At 38.5% G+C, this 16,429-nt stretch overlaps 1 protein-coding gene across 3 annotated transcripts in view; it reads right to left on the reverse strand.

The window, feature by feature from the left end:
* Positions 1–125: 125 nt before the first annotated feature.
* atp2c1 (ATPase secretory pathway Ca2+ transporting 1) overlaps positions 126–16,429 on the reverse strand; it is a 41,337-nt gene continuing 25,033 nt past the window's right edge. For all 3 annotated transcript variants that reach the window (XM_066691372.1, XM_066691373.1, XM_066691374.1), the window contains 22 exons: positions 16,244–16,305; positions 14,969–15,077; positions 13,091–13,246; positions 12,481–12,549; positions 12,282–12,357; positions 11,917–11,983; positions 11,656–11,780; positions 9,050–9,147; positions 8,532–8,627; positions 8,345–8,434; positions 6,989–7,093; positions 6,082–6,238; positions 5,394–5,564; positions 5,021–5,118; positions 4,680–4,730; positions 4,408–4,574; positions 4,212–4,280; positions 3,917–4,033; positions 3,659–3,806; positions 2,598–2,693; positions 2,275–2,416; positions 126–1,756 (listed from right to left, as the gene is read on the reverse strand). In XM_066691372.1, coding sequence (XP_066547469.1) covers positions 1,638–1,756; positions 2,275–2,416; positions 2,598–2,693; positions 3,659–3,806; positions 3,917–4,033; positions 4,212–4,280; positions 4,408–4,574; positions 4,680–4,730; positions 5,021–5,118; positions 5,394–5,564; positions 6,082–6,238; positions 6,989–7,093; positions 8,345–8,434; positions 8,532–8,627; positions 9,050–9,147; positions 11,656–11,780; positions 11,917–11,983; positions 12,282–12,357; positions 12,481–12,549; positions 13,091–13,246; positions 14,969–15,077; positions 16,244–16,305 — 2,388 coding nt within the window. In that variant the 3' untranslated portion in view covers positions 126–1,637. The remainder of the gene's footprint in view (positions 1,757–2,274; positions 2,417–2,597; positions 2,694–3,658; positions 3,807–3,916; positions 4,034–4,211; positions 4,281–4,407; positions 4,575–4,679; positions 4,731–5,020; positions 5,119–5,393; positions 5,565–6,081; positions 6,239–6,988; positions 7,094–8,344; positions 8,435–8,531; positions 8,628–9,049; positions 9,148–11,655; positions 11,781–11,916; positions 11,984–12,281; positions 12,358–12,480; positions 12,550–13,090; positions 13,247–14,968; positions 15,078–16,243; positions 16,306–16,429) is intronic.

Here is a 16,429-nt window from a genome sequence, read left to right on the forward strand (position 1 = left end):
CAATGCTGACACTCCATGTGTTTATTTTTTAAATTATTAGTCATATGATATATTAGTTTCTTTAAAAGTTGTCATTCTACAGGGGCTCACACCTTCATCCCCCTCAACAAATGAAAGACTTGATGAAAAGGTTTATCAAAATTTTAATGTACAGGATTATTTTAAAACGGTGTCAACAGAATAATGGTGTCAGCTGTGCACACGAGAAACAACAGCACAGTCAGACCTCATTGGTTTTACCTCTTTGAAAAGCAAAGCAGCACAAATGAAGGCTGTACTTGTTTGACATGTGTGAATGGAACTGAAAACAGCAGGGGAGAAAAATGTATATATTTGGACAACATTTGAAAGAAAAAGAAAGAAAAAAAAAAAGTTGGACCAGGAGCTGTCCAAACACAAAGACAACTGCTTTTGCTAGACAACAGCAGGTTTTGTACCAAAAAATTTTCAGGCTTTTTAATTTCCAGGGGAACACGACATGTCCACTTCACTCATTTAAACTTTAAATAAATTTAACGCCCATTATGTCAAAGAATATAGCAAAATTAAAATCATCTGCAATATATATTAAAAAAAAATGTCCTTTGCCAAGAGAGAAACTATATAAAAATGTATATCAACAGTGCAATTGGACATCGATCAGATGGGTATAAAAGGTATTAATGGTGTTACAGCATTAAAGTTATGTACATTCGAGAACCTTCTCTATCATCTGTTCATTCGTCTTTTTCAACTCTTAAGGATTAAAAAAAAAATTAAATACGGGCTGAAGTTCCTCGCTTCGACTTAAAATACAAGGCTTGGTAGTAATCACCAAACAGAACAAAGCTGATATCAATTAATTAAAGTGACTGAGAAATTGATAATTTCTGAGCTTTCAATACCAGATGAATTTACTTTGCTCTACCCTTAAAAAAAAAAAAAAAAAAAACGAACAGAATCTGGTACACGTACAAATCCAGCACTTGGCCATGCAGCAAGAATACTTGTATACACCGATTTCATCCAACACCAAATCATACTTGATCACACTTACTCGATATAAAGACACACAGATGATGTTCCATTTTATAAAAGCTCGTCATCCACAAAATACATGATTTAATAGTGGTCACCTCCTCCAAAATATGTATACAAAACGGTAGCATAAAAGAAATCCACCAGTTTATTTTTTATTTTTTCCTCCCTGTTTTGTAAAATAAATAAACACTATAGTGACAATATGGGGACCTTGATCCATTTAGCAAGATCAACTGGAATGCCTGAAAGTAACATCCATACTGTTCCACAAAACAAAATCCAACACCTGTGCTGAAAGAATAAAAACCTTAAAAATTAATCAAAATCTCAACTGGCTACGTGAACATAATGTTATAAATAAGGTCTTTCAGATTCGCTGAAAGGTCCAGTTTTAACTTGAAGCAGCAGACAAAATCTTAACGGGAAATGTGTCGCCACTACAGTTTTTGTAGTGTAGCTAGTGCCTTCCCTGTAGATTCATGGTTGGAAAACCACAAACAAAGTTAAATAAACTGATTCAATGGAAAAAGAGCTTGCTGCCAAACCCTCTAGACTCAACTTCCTGTCCATTTACTTCACAGACGCCGCCTGTTCCTTTACCACAGACACAATATGCATCATACTTCATGGAAAAAGGCTTCAGGTTTCTGATTCCGCTCTCGACCTCTCTCGATCTTCTTTATGGCCTCAGACACAAAGAGTACTGAGGAGGTTAGTCCAATTAAGAAAATCAAATCTGCAAGATAAAAGGTTGTATTATAATAAACTATTATAGAAGTATTATAATTGTTCAAATCTTAAAATGCTACCCAGCCATTATTTCTGTAATTACTTTTATTCTAATAACTCCTGTATAAATTGTGAAACATCATTTTGTCTAAGCCCAAATCTGTGAATAATAATCTTGTATAAATATCACAAAATAAATTAATAGCAATTGCAACCTGACCTGAATTCACAGTAAATGATATGGGTTGATCTGACATCAGTTCTTGCAGTGCATTTTCATTAAATTATATTTTTTAATATTACAAATTTAAATATATGTCCACTAAGATTTCCACTTGATTCGATCTATACTTTCCCTTGTCAATGTCATGCCTGCAAAGTCAATTTATATACATATGTAGGGTAACCTATTTTCCCTCCCTGCATTTAAAGTGAATTGTTAACACTGTTGTAGCACCAGCAATTGCATATATATATTGAAAAAGTTCAAGGACATGTTTACTGGTGTCTAAAAGTAGATCTTACCAAATATGCTGAGGCTCTCCGTCTGGAACACTTTCTGTAGTGGTGGGAAGTAAATGACAAGCAGCTGTCCCATTATGGATCCAAGAACGGCATAACAAAACATCTTGTTACTGCACAAGCCCATCTCATGGACAAATCTGGTCTGCAAGAGTTAAAAGGGGCAAATTAGGGAAAATGGATTTAAACATCCAACTGTTGAGAGCAGCCTTCAGATTTCTATAGATTACAAATTCCCAAGCCTGTGTCTATTTTTATTTCTTTTTGACAAGAAGCAAGAAGCAGAGCTTAAGTAAAAATGTAAACACCTGGGACAAAATAGTTACCTGTGACCTGGAGCTCAGTGCGTTGAACATGTCAAAGAACACAAAGCAGGTGAAGGTCATTGTTGTGTCCCTGGGGGTGATCACGTTGTCCCGCAGCTGAGAGGGAAATCAATACAGTGCTGAGTTTGGCAATTGGATTTCACCTCCTTAAAGCAAGGGGCCTAATTTATGACCTGAGGACAGATGGTCTAGGTGGTCAACTTGCATCAACATACGGACATCCATCGTCAATGACAAATTAATGCAACCCAACACTGCGTTCACACTATTGCAGTTCTATAGTTGTTGTTGCAAGTCTGTTTTAGGCACTGTGCAAACTAGATTCTTCACAGCCAATATAATTATATTAACAATGATGGTAATTATGCACTTAGTGTAGCACAGCCTTTATGTTGCACATATTCATCTTCTCCACTGCTCAAATCGATGGAATTAAAAGTAGATGGAGCAACAGACTTGGCAAAAGACCTGACAATGCTCTAGCAGATAGTGACTGTGTGTTTATGAGCTTCTTGTGCCGAGTTTAATTACATTATATGTCTGAACTCTTCGGTGGTTGTGATTTGTTTTTCCATGTCAGTTCGCCTATACAACAAATCCCCTTTTCAACTCCTCTAATGGATACAAGCCTTTTTCATCAGCCAGTGCAGTAAGTATATTTTGTATCCTTGCAGTATTTCAGCTAATGTTTCTGACTGCAGGTGTATATAACACTCATGCCAGATATAGTAAAAGTGATCTTGGAAAGATGGCTCATTATATCAGATGAAACGCTGTCTACTGCTGCTAATACAGCCTAAAACCAGAAGATACCAATATCTATGGTGTTAACTACGGGCAAGACGGAGTTGCCTTTTGATATCTCACAATCAAATCAAATCGTGGTGATCCTAATACAGAACTCAAGCGATTAAACTGAAAGATACAGCTCTCAGGCCAGGCTACGCTGAAAAGCCTGACTAAATGTGTTGTCTAAGTTTCCCAGCAGTCATGGTTCTTGCAATGGACAGGATGGTGAAATTAAAGTCCATCCACTAGTCAGAGAAGCGATTAAAACATACCTCTCTCCAGAAGACGAAGAGAGTTCCACAGACAATGATGAATGAGGACACTAAAATCTTTACAATCAGACTCCGGGTGATAATGCTGTCTTTCACATTTCTCGGAGGCTTTCGGATCACATCTTTATCAACGGGTTCTACTCCCAAACTGGGTGAAAAAAAAAAGTAAAAAGTAAAAATGTAAACATGAATCATTACTAACCCTCAGCAGCATCCTTCCTTATTGCTCCTAAAATAATTGTAATGATGATAGGTTACCTTTGAGCTGGAGGTCCATCCATTATAATATTAATCCACAAAATCTGCATTGCGTTTAAGGGATTAGGAAAATTCATTAGCGTAGCCAAGGAAATTAAAGTCAGTGCTGCTATACTCCTGAAAAATAACAACAGAGAATGGACTGAATACACTTTTATTCACATTGTGCGTCGACTCATTATACACCATTGAAGTGATTCTTAATCCAGTGGTTAAAATATCAACACTTTATACTCATATATATTTTATATACAAACATATTGTCAGAGCATAAATAATATAACGGTAAACATACGTGCTGAGCTGAAATCGTACAAAGTTCTTGATGTTATTGTAAATTCCTTTTCCTTCTTCAATGGCAGACCTGCAGAGAAGTGTCATATTAGATGTGCTTTCTTTCCCAGACACTCTAATATTACTTAACCTTCATGAAGATTCTTACATTTCTAGTAGGAAATGAAAACACCGTTGGGCGTTTTTTTTCAGCTTACATGATTGTCTGGAAGTCATCATCCACTAGAATCATATCGGCTGCTTCCTTGCAAACATCGGTGCCGGTCTGTCCCATTGCGACTCCTATATCGGCTGCCTTGAGGGCCACGGCATCATTGACTCCATCTCCTGTCATGGCCACCACAGCCCCAATGTTCTGCAAAGACTGCAAACAAGGGGACTTGTTGAGAGGCATATCAGCACAGACAGTTCCACTCCATGACTAAAGGAAGACCACCACATTTAGCTCAGTGTACAAAGAGGTACCTACCTTCACAATCTTTAGTTTGTGTCTGGGGCTCGCTCTGTAGAACACTGCTATCTGCAAACAGAAACTATTGTTATTCCAACACCCATATAATATACAAGGGGGAAGGGTGAACTGTACTGTGTGTCAATGCAATACAAAAAATAAAGTAAATAAATCATGTACACTTGGAACCCTTTTACTCTTCAGATGATTTCAGTGGTCATTGAATAACTGCTTCATCCAAAGCTCTTCCATTTCATTAATTGTTCCGTTCAATTCTCTACAAAACTCATCTTACCCAAGCAGGTTTCACAAAAATAAATGTGGATGTTTAGATAGGAGTTAGAGAGTGGTTTGCTTACCCTAGGAACTACGCGAGACAGCTGCTGAATATCCATTTGGTCGGCCTCTTCCCCAGAGAGAGACTGAGACCCTTTGGAGTACAAACCCAATCGGCTGGCTGCGGGAGAAGGGAAAATACATTTCTGTAAACTGCCTGTGCTGCCCTACACAGATCATCTTCCATTGCTGCTCCTACATCAGCCGCACGAAGAGAAACTTCACCACAGCTCACTTGTATATGAACGTGTGCCTCAGGAACATGTACACAAATCTGGAAAAGGTGGGTATGCTGGAAGACTAACAGGATATTTCTTAAGGATTAAAAACAAGTGTCCATCATTATGGCTTTGGGGATGAAATATACATTTTGCACAGGGCAGAGTTGGCACTCACCAATGGAAACGGCCGTTTCCTGGGAATCTCCAGTGATCATCTTGATGGCCACTCCCGAGCTGATGAGCGCCCCCACCGCCTCTTTCACGCCTGTCCTGGGAGGGTCGATAATTCCCACCAACCCCAGGAATGTCAGCTGGCCCATCTCAGAGCCAGAAGCGAAGGCCAGCACTACAAAAGACAAGACACCAGGGTATTTCACTGGTATGTTTTAAATATATACCACATGCGTATGCTTTTAGTAACTAATATGCGCATTGATTCCACATGTAGTGTAGATCTAACCACGGTTTTATGCTTCAGGGTAGGAAAACAAACGGGTAAAGGCAATTGATCTGCTGTGGAAGAGGCACCAGAGACACCAAGCCTACCTGCTGAGTCCGATGAACACACTTGACATTTTTACACTCAATTCCCAAGTGAAGCTGGATTAAAAGAAGATTTAACAAGCCCATAGGATGCACATCGACAAATAAAAGGTATGGTCTGAACACAGGTATGACAATTAATGTAGGACACACAGAACCTGAGGTGCGCATTACCACATGGCAGATTAAACACTTTCTAAATAGGTCCCCCCCAGAAGGTGTTAAAAGATCTATTGGAAAGTAAAATAATGTATTCTGCAGAAACAATAAGGAAACTAAATCTTAGATGGTATTGTATTGTAATCATTTTGACAACCTACCTCTCAGTCCTGCGGTGCCCATGTACATCTTCTGCTGCTGGTAGAGCTCCCTCTGCTGCTGGGTTATGGGCAGCGCCAGGCCCTTGCTGTTATAAGTAGTACAGCATCGTATTAGGAGTTCATAGGCACCTTTCATGAAATAAACCCCAGGTTTGTCCTAGTATAGTAAAAAGAAAAAAAAAACTATTAGACACACTTAGGTTTTCTAGATAAAGATAAATCATCTCTAAGTAAATTATCTAAAACTTTTTTTTAATAACTCCATTTCCAATTACAGCTTGATCGAATCAGTGGTAAAATGGTTATAAAGGGAGTTTCCCTCAGCCACTAGGTGGCACACTGGTGGCAATGACATAGTAGCTGTACCCATTCTTTGCAGTAAATGATACAAAACACATTCAGACAATAGCAAATGCAAGATGCCATTACAACACATTTTAAGGGGATTATGCCCACTTCATACCTGCTGTAGTGTGTTACATAGAGGCCACACCAACTCTACATCATTCCTCCTGCAGTGCTGTTACTAAAGCAGCCGTAGTTGGTCTCTAGAGTTTCCTGTGGAGATGCTGGTCCATGGAGGTCAGACTGCAGTACATTCTCAGCTTTGTGCTCTACTGTATTATTGTGCTGGTAGATGTGAGTGCCCACAGATTATTTAATTAATGTTGTCAGTATGCTGTTGTCAAGAAACTATGACAATTGGAAGTGGCATTCACAGTGTCTTTCAAATAAACCCAGCCTGTGAGCTCCGGCCCCATCCATTACCCAGGGGAGGGAGGCTTGTCCCACTACTTCCAATAATGTAGTGTAGATCTAACCACGGGTTTATGCTTCAGGGTAGGAAAACGAACAGGTAAAGGCAATTGATCTGCTGTGGAAGAGACGCCAGAGACACCAAGCCTACCTGCTGAGTCCGATGAACACACTTGACAGCCATCCACTTCTGTTCAGAGGTGAACGGGTGCTCCTCCCGTCTGATATACTCCTGCTGAACACTTTCTAAGCCCATCTGCAGAGGAGGGAGAGAGAAATAAGGGTGGAAAAAGTATGGCTTTACTGTTACAGCTCCTTTATAATAGACTGTTCTGAGAACTCACTCCATTTCCTGAAGTCTTTGGTTGTAGAAAACTGTGTGGCAGTAAACAATTGCTCTGAAACTTTGAATTAAATATTATATTCGTAAAGGTAGCATAAAGCAAGCTGACAACGATTCATTTCAGAGAACGCTGCATGCTGAACTCATATTCGTAATGTCAAGAGCAAAAATGCCACTAATTTCACCAGCTCTGGAAATTAAATATTTGTGACCATACACAAAGTTTTAGCGTGAAAAAGAAAACCAACTAGAGAAACAATGTGATCTTTATTTATAAATTTAAGAAAAGCATAGAAAAAAGATCCACATTAAACATATGAAAGGCCTGGTTTGTCTTATACTAAAAATGGATGGATCATTTCCCTTTGGATAGAGGGAAAGAAAAAAAAATACAATTCCCTTTTAGTGTAAAATCTTTCAAATGTCTGCCTTTTTCTAATAAATTAATACGCTGCTATGTTATCAAGCACTGTCCCCTTATCAGTAAAGCAATATATACTACAATAAATTATCATTGGAGAGATTCTCAGTAATGTCTTTTGAGCATTAACTCGAAGGACGTTGACTAGATAATAAGGTTTCTAATAAGATACTTTCAAAATAGACATGATTTGCCATTCACTTCTAATCCACAGATTAAAATGGCTTTAACAGTCGCTGAAAATTGGACATGCGTTTCCTCAATCCTTTTGAATTACATTATATCTTTTTTTTTTTATTAGTTCTATAGTTCTCACAAGATAAGGTCTGTCATAATGCTTGACGTGCAGTACAGAGTGACTTCTCCAGACAGGGAGATAACAGACACAGATCAGGGCTAAAATTGTATTTATTCAAGTGTTTGGTTACTGTCTAAGTCTAAAGCGTAGAAACCTAAGCAGACTCGCAGGTCTCCAGGTAAAATTAAAACAGACCCAGCTATTTCAGGTTCTGTGGAGCTTTTTAAATGGGCAATACTAATACATGGAACATCTGTAGCGCTGCACATTCTCTGAACTGATACATTTAGGATTATAATGTGTGGCATGCGTAGCACTATTTTAAAATGCCATTAGATCACAAGATGTTCCTATTCCCTTAGCTCTTTCATGAAACTTAATCCAATTCCATTCTTAGGGATTTATTCTAATAATCGATACCCACTGAATGAAGGCACAGTCTTACCTTCATGGCGAGAGCAATCAAAGCTCCTTCCGTCGGGCGGCCCATTAGAGTGTTATTTCTAATGACGGCATCATTGCAAACACATCCGGCCTGAAAGAAAAACCCAACCCATGTTACAGGGGTCATTTAAGACGGGTAGCATTGCGGAATCATTTCCGTTTCACCATTAGGATTATTTTATACTTACTTCTACTATTTTACTTATGGACGAATTGGAAAATCCATGGATCACTTCTCCATCTAGTATAACTTCTCCAGCATTATTGTACCCGACTCCCGTAACCTGTCAAGCACAGAGATACCTTGGTGTGAAAAGGTTCAGATGTCCGGCAACTGAAGAAAGACAGCTGACAATGCAGGCCACAATTAAGATCTATCACCTTTAATAACTTAATTAGGAATATATAATGTATATGGTGTTTCAGGATTGTTTTTACATTAAAGCTAGGTCAAACTACAGGGTGAAAGTTGGGTTTATACTATTTTTTGAGCACTTAATCTTGGAAGGCAAAGTGGTTAATCTTGTAAAGGACAATACAAGATGAAAAGCTAAATGATCGAAACCTTTCGTGGTTTATGAAATTGTATGGCGTGATATTCACTTCCCAAAACAAGAGCACATTATTCTTAACCAGTACTGATGGCTTCTTTTCATTCCAGCCCATTTGTGAACTAGTCTGGCAAACAAAATCCTTCCACTCTCACCTCAGCATGGAGTCCATCAGAGGTGAATAAATGAGTGACTGTCATCTCGTTCTTCGTCAGGGTTCCGGTCTTGTCTGAGCAAATTACATTGCAGCAGCCTGCGTGAACATTGGTGAAATGCAGTAGAATGAGAGCAAATTACACCACCCCAATAACCAGTGATAGTGGAGAAGAAAGATATTAAGTAAGTTGTGCCTCTGGCTAAATATATTGCAAGGATGTGTGCATTTCCTCTCTCTCATTTTCAGCACCCTCTGTTTGAGGTTATCGTTTTGCATGGACGGAAAACTGTAACACTGCACCTTTCCTAAGTCACGCATATCTCTGAAGTTTATAAATACAGCACAGTCCTTGAAATGTAGAAGGCCATTCATGAGACGGTCAATAAGTTCCCTGTCTTGTGTAATAGACAACATACATGAGTGAACCATGCTTAGATGACTTTCCCATGGAAGTATAGTGTTTAATAATGGGTGTGGTCCTATACTTAGCAAGCAGCAAACCACTAATGCAATAAATGAGGCTAGATAAATACATTTAAGTCTATAACAATTACGTCTGGCTTTACTGACTTCATACAACATCTCAGTTCTCTTAAAACAAAGCCTGCTGAAGAGCAAATAGGATTATCTACTCACACAAATTCAAAAAGAGAATAGAAAATATCATATTCCCGAATTTCTAAATTCAACCTTCGCGTTTTATAAAGAGCACTACATAGCATGATCAAGACCAAACTCACAAATAAATAAATAAATAATCTAAGGCAATTTAAGTTTTCTTGTGGCTTAAACCGAGTGTGAAATTCTAATCATTTATGCTTGCACAATACACATCTCATTTAATGCAATGTGCCAAGAAGGTTTAATAAAACAAAATCAAATTCAGCTTTTAAGGAGCTTTGCTACTGATGAGTCAACCTTTAAAATGTAAAAGAACAAGCTGAAAATGGTTCTTTTGCACAGAAAGAAGTTCATCTGTAAGACTTTTTTTCACCCCCTACAAATCTTTTCTATAACAATTTACAAAAAATCCTTTAAACTAAAAGCTGACTGAAGGCAACTCTGACGTTCAGGCATAAATAAGTGGAATAGTTTAATTATATACAAACATGAATACAATTACACACACAATCATAATCACAAATATACAGTATATGTATGCATGCATGCATCTATGCACAGTAGGTATATATAAATGTATTATATATCTATATATATATATATATAAATGTATTATATATATATATATATATATATATATATATATATACACACACACACACACACACACACATACACACTCACCTAAAGGATTATTAGGAACACCATACTAATACTGTGTTTGACCCCCTTTCGCCTTCAGAACTGCCTTAATTCTACGTGGCATTGATTCAACAAGGTGCTGAAAGCATTCTTTAGAAATGTTGGCCCATATTGATAGGATAGTTTCTTGCAGTTGATGGAGATTTGTGGGATGCACATCCAGGGCACGAAGCTCCCGTTCCACCACATCCCAAAGATGCTCTATTGGGTTGAGATCTGGTGACTGTGGGGGCCAGTTTAGTACAGTGAACTCATTGTCATGTTCAAGAAACCAATTCGAAATGATTCGACCTTTGTGACATGGTGCATTATCCTGCTGGAAGTAGCCATCAGAGGATGGGTACATGGTGGTCATAAAGGGATGGACATGGTCAGAAACAATGCTCAGGTAGGCCGTGGCATTTAAACGATGCCCAATTGGCACTAAGGGGCCTAAAGTGTGCCAAGAAAACATCCCCCACACCATTACTCCTCCACCACCAGCCTGCACAGTGGTAACAAGGCATGATGGATCCATGTTCTCATTCTGTTTACGCCAAATTCTGACTCTACCATCTGAATGTCTCAACAGAAATCGAGACTCATCAGACCAGGCAACATTTTTCCAGTCTTCAACTGTCCAATTTTGGTGAGCTTGTGCAAATTGTAGCCTCTTTTTCCTATTTGTAGTGGAGATGAGTGGTACCCGGTGGGGTCTTCTGCTGTTGTAGCCCATCCGCCTCAAGGTTGTACGTGTTGTGGCTTCACAAATGCTTTGCTGCATACCTCGGTTGCAACGAGTGGTTATTTCAGTCAAAGTTGCTCTTCTATCAGCTTGAATCAGTCGGCCCATTCTTCTCTGACCTCTAGCATCAACAAGGCATTTTCGCCCACAGGACTGCCGCATACTGGATGTTTTTCCCTTTTCACACCATTCTTTGTAAACCCTAGAAATGGTTGTGCGTGAAAATCCCAGTAACTGAGCAGATTGTGAAATACTCAGACCGACCCGTCTGGCACCAACAACCATGCCACGCTCAAAATTGCTTAAATCACCTTTCTTTCCCATTCAGACATTCAGTTTGGAGTTCAGGAGATTGTGTTGACCAGGACCACACCCCTAAAAGCATTGAAGCAACTGCCATGTGATTGGTTGGTTAGATAATTGCATTAATGAGAAATTGAACAGGTGTTCCTAATAATCCTTTAGGTGAGTATATATATATATATATATATATATATATATATATATATATACACACACACACACACACATCAAATATTTTCTCATGCGATCCATACCCAGGGTTTCCACAATTGGGAGCTTTTTCACAATCGCTCTCTTCTTCACCATTCTCATCACACCCAGAGCCAGTGTCACCGTCACCACGATGGGCAGCCCTTCAGGAATAGCAGCGACTGCAAGGCTGGTGAGAAAGACACATACTGAGCGATAAGTCATTAATGCCGTGGCAGCATGTTATAGCCAACCGTATATTATTCTTAGTGTGAAGACAGATTGAAAGTCACATCCTTACAAGAATTAATGAATTAGTTACTTACCTAACTCCAATAGTAAACATATCAAGAATATGCTTTCCTTGTAGCCAACCAACCAGCATAATGACCCCTGTAATAAACAGATACATAACACCATGTGTAATTAAGCATATGAAAATGAATTTATGCCCATGTTGTAGACCAACCCTAACGTAGAAAATACAAGGTGCGCTACTACACTGTTACTAGTAACTTGCACCACGACGAGTTACTTTCACACATCTCCAAGATCTCACCAAAAAACACATTTTCAAATGTGTCCTCTCAAAAGAATCTACTGACATCTGAAACGTGTACTGTAAGGAAAGGTCAAGTCTAACAGGCATATAAATCTCTACACCATTTACTGAAGCATGAAGAAAACGTACCTATAATCCCAAATGAATAGAGGGAGAGCTGTTTGCCTAACAGATCCATGCTTTTTTGCAAAGGTGTTTTTGGAGCCTTTTAAAGAAGCAGAAGGGTTTGTTAGGTAGGTATTCATGACATTTGTGCACATACATACAACATGTACTTATGTCTTCAAACTGTGTTCTGATGTTGCCGTGGTCGATACAGATTACTCACTTCTTCAGCTTGCATCATTTTGAAAACTTCACCAAATTCTGAATTTTCTCCAGTTCCAATAACAATGCCCTTGAAAGGGGGAAGTAAAAATAAAAGGGGGAGGGGATAAATTAGCTTCTTATACAAATACTAGAAATCTGAATATGTGCTCAGGTTTTGAAAATGACACTATGAGCCAGTTACAAATACGTGCTTCAGGCACTTGTGTCTAACCTATATTTATTTTCTCAGTAGAAAAACACATTTCCATTTTGTGGACAAAACTAAATCATCTTTTTCCACAGGGCTGAATAGAACTGAATTGCTGCAACAGGTTCTAATATGAATTTAATAAAATACAATCCAATTCTTATTTTCTGTTCTTTATGGCTGCGTTTACATGCTGGTAAAAAAAAGTAATGACAGTAGGGGTTACAGTCATGATTTATTCAAGGAGGTTATGCCACGATACAGTTTAAAATAGTTTTGGTTTAAGTAAAAAAAAAAAAAAATTGTCCAAAACAAGAACTGCTACATCAATACAGTGTTAACTGAAAAACAAACATTTTCATCCAGCCGTACTTCCTCAAGAGAGGACTTTACACAAACAGCTGTTACAGGCCATCCGTACCTTGGCTTTCCCGCATCGCACCAGCGTTCCCATGAAGGCGACATTGCTGCGAGAGGTGATGTCACCGTTGGTGGCAGCAGGCTGAGGCGCTGTGGACTTTCCACAGGGGGATGTCTCTCCAGTCAGACTGGACTCGTCAATTGACAGGTCAGCAGCCTTACAAACAACACACAAACAGTCACTTATCACAGGCATTTCCAGGGGGGCACAGCAGAGGCGTTGCTAGGATTACAATACATCTGGGGCTTAGCCCAGAGTCCAAACCAAAGTAGGGGGTCTGGGGGCATTGTCCCCTGTAAGAAAAAAAAAAGATTTTGAACAGCTAAAAATGTATGAATCTGGTGCACTTTTTAATGAGTATTAATAAAAAAGATGAACTAAGATTTTGGACGAAAAAAGGAAAGAAAAACTGACCTGAAAAAAATCTCCAGACAGCAGTAACGTTAGCTAACTAGACTTATGCATTGTCAAACAGACATCAACTTTTTAACTGTACTTCCGATATTGTCCTTGGAATATTGTCATTAAATCATAAATATCTACCGTAGCTATAAATCACTCACATTGTGTGGAAAAAACACCCTAATATCTACCTTATGTCTCTTTGCTGGTTTCATGTTGATGCTACCACCGGCAGTACTGAGGTAAACAGACCACGTGAGTTTTCTAGCAGCAAGCAACCTTAGGGCAGTGCCTCAGTTTGAGAGGACCCAAAACGTACTAGAGTAAAATTAATACAAGATGTGAAACACTGTGCTCTACCAAAAGGTTCCGGTCAGATGCGTAGGCTGGCTTTCACAATATGAAATCAAAACAAACAAAATTAGTGTTTCAATCGCCAAATCAGTTGCAGAGATGCATACGAGTCATACATATGCTTCAGGGGAAATGAATTATGGCTTGAAGACTTATCAATTGGATTCTACAATGGCAAAGTAAGGTCATCCTACTTTCTTTCTATGCTTTCTATGCTTAGATCCGGGGCTATTTTTTCGAGGCTGTAGCCCCGGATGCCCAGGCCTAATGATGCCGCTGGGGCACACAGTGCTGTAGCTACAGACAATGCTAATTTAATTAAAAGTCAGGAAAACCCCCAAAAAACAACTTTGATTTTCCCTAAACCTATGGTGTACTCTTGACTTTCAAACGTCATACTTCAGATCACTTCACTGCAACAGCAGGTTGGAACAGAAAAACAACATAAGGTTTCAAGCAGTTCTAGTGACATTCGTGTTCTGATAAAGACTAGGGGTTGTTTCCCCCTGTCCTTTTGATGGCAAAAGTTCGGTCAACTACTTTATTACATTAACATTCCCTCTTAATTTTCAGTTTTCGCATTTACAATACATCCCATTTTTTATCTTATTTTTTAATAAAATGCAAGACAGTGGTGTGTCCAAATGCAATTAAGGAGCCCTGATGGAATAAAGACAAAGTATAGAAAGATGGCTATGAAAAAGAGACTGGAGCTGCACATATTTGATTCAATTGAAAGGTTTCACTAAGAGGGAGAAAACTTATGATAGAAATAACATTCCACAACTGACTATTCACTTGAAGAATCTCACAATGAAGGAATGTATTCCACTTCCACATTTACACAAATGTGTTTTATTAAGATAAAAGATAAGAAAGGAGTCCTTCCCTTTCACAAATTCAAAAATAAGTAAAACAGATAAAAAACAGAAGCCATTTTTACCCACCTCCCCCACACCCATTTGCTTTGCTATAATTGGGATTCCAAACTAGTAAAGCAAAGGGGCCAAGATACCTAAAGCTGATAATTAAAATAAAACCTTCAATCTATAATGATTAGGCTACTGGTGTTTTTGCCAAGCTACATACAAAATGTAGAAGTCTGGACCTTCTCACACCTACCTCAAAGAGACGCAGGTCAGCAGGAACCCTCTCTCCCACTGACAAGCAGACTGTGTCTCCAGGAACCAGCTCTCTGGCCAGCAGGTGCTCCAGGTTTCCTTCCCGTACACTGGTAAAGGGATGAAGAGCACACGTATTACAATGGGAACTCCAGGATCCAGTGAAAACCTAGCAATTCTAACAACAATTAGCTCAACTGAAATCAGCTGCTTCAACTGTGGCACCAATCCCTACTGATTAAGGATTTGCTGGGATTTCAGCTGAAGCCCACTTTTACCTAGCCACAGTAAGAAAGGAATTAATTGGACTAATTTGTGATTCTTTCAGCGTTCTCTGCGGCTGATGGTTTAAGGTAACCTATAAAATGTGTACCCCCTGAGGACTGAGGTTGTGCATCACTGACCCAAACAATTACTGCTTCACAAGGCCGTGACAGATAGCTGGAGATGTTAAAAGAGGGAGTGCGCAGGTCTTTAAAAGGGATTTGAGACGAGATATGAATGTTACCGTCGTTAGTGAAAATTAGCTACTATGTGATGGTGTGCTGGTTTGTGTAGCGAGCTCAAAAAAAATAAAAAAATAAAAACAAAACAAAGGCCATGTCACAAGATAATGAGCATGCATGTATTCAGCCATGTGTCTTTTTTGATATGCAAATTAAACATTATGACATGTTTGATGTGGAAATAAGAGCTCTCAAAACCTTTCAAATGTAGTTCAGAAAAACAAAACATCCAAAAACAAAAATGCACCAGTCTGAGGAATCCATTAGAGAAACATCCCCTTGTTAAAGATTTTGAGACATTAATTCTTCAGAACCAACGGCTCTTATTAAAACATGTTATTTACTAGTAAGACAATGCAAGTACCTAATTGGAAATTACCTAGTTGTGCCAAAGTGATTGTATCATTTAATGGAGCTACAACTACTGAACATTAGACAAATCAAAAACATTGTTTTAAACTTAGTGTAGGCTACCCTATCAAGTCAATCTTTGCTGATAAAGTGCCCGTTTTGCATTAATGGACTTCCATCATGTGGATTGTGCATAGGTTATTTTACAAACTAATGCTCACTGTGGATTAAGCTAAGGCTATCAAGTTCTGTAAATATTTTACCTGAATTCAACTGAACACAGATTGTTGTAGCTTAAAACCTTACAGTTTTAAGGAAAATAAAGTAAAATGATCATATATTTTTTTTAGCTCAAGAATCTGACAAAAAAAGCTTCTGTTCCAAAAACACAAAGGAAAAGAACAAACAAAATGCCCTACCAGTGGCACTCAGGAGGCACTAACTTGCCCAGTTCTTCAAGGGACTTTTCAGAACGGTACTCCTGTAAAATACCATCAAACAAAAAAGAAAAGAGCATTTAAATTGAAAATCAGAACTACAAACTAAAAATATATATATATTAATGAGACATATCTCATAATTTCTAAGCTAGAAATATAGGTTGG

This window comes from Amia ocellicauda, chromosome 18 (genome assembly GCF_036373705.1).
Source record: "Amia ocellicauda isolate fAmiCal2 chromosome 18, fAmiCal2.hap1, whole genome shotgun sequence".
NCBI classification, from domain to species: domain Eukaryota; kingdom Metazoa; phylum Chordata; class Actinopteri; order Amiiformes; family Amiidae; genus Amia; species Amia ocellicauda.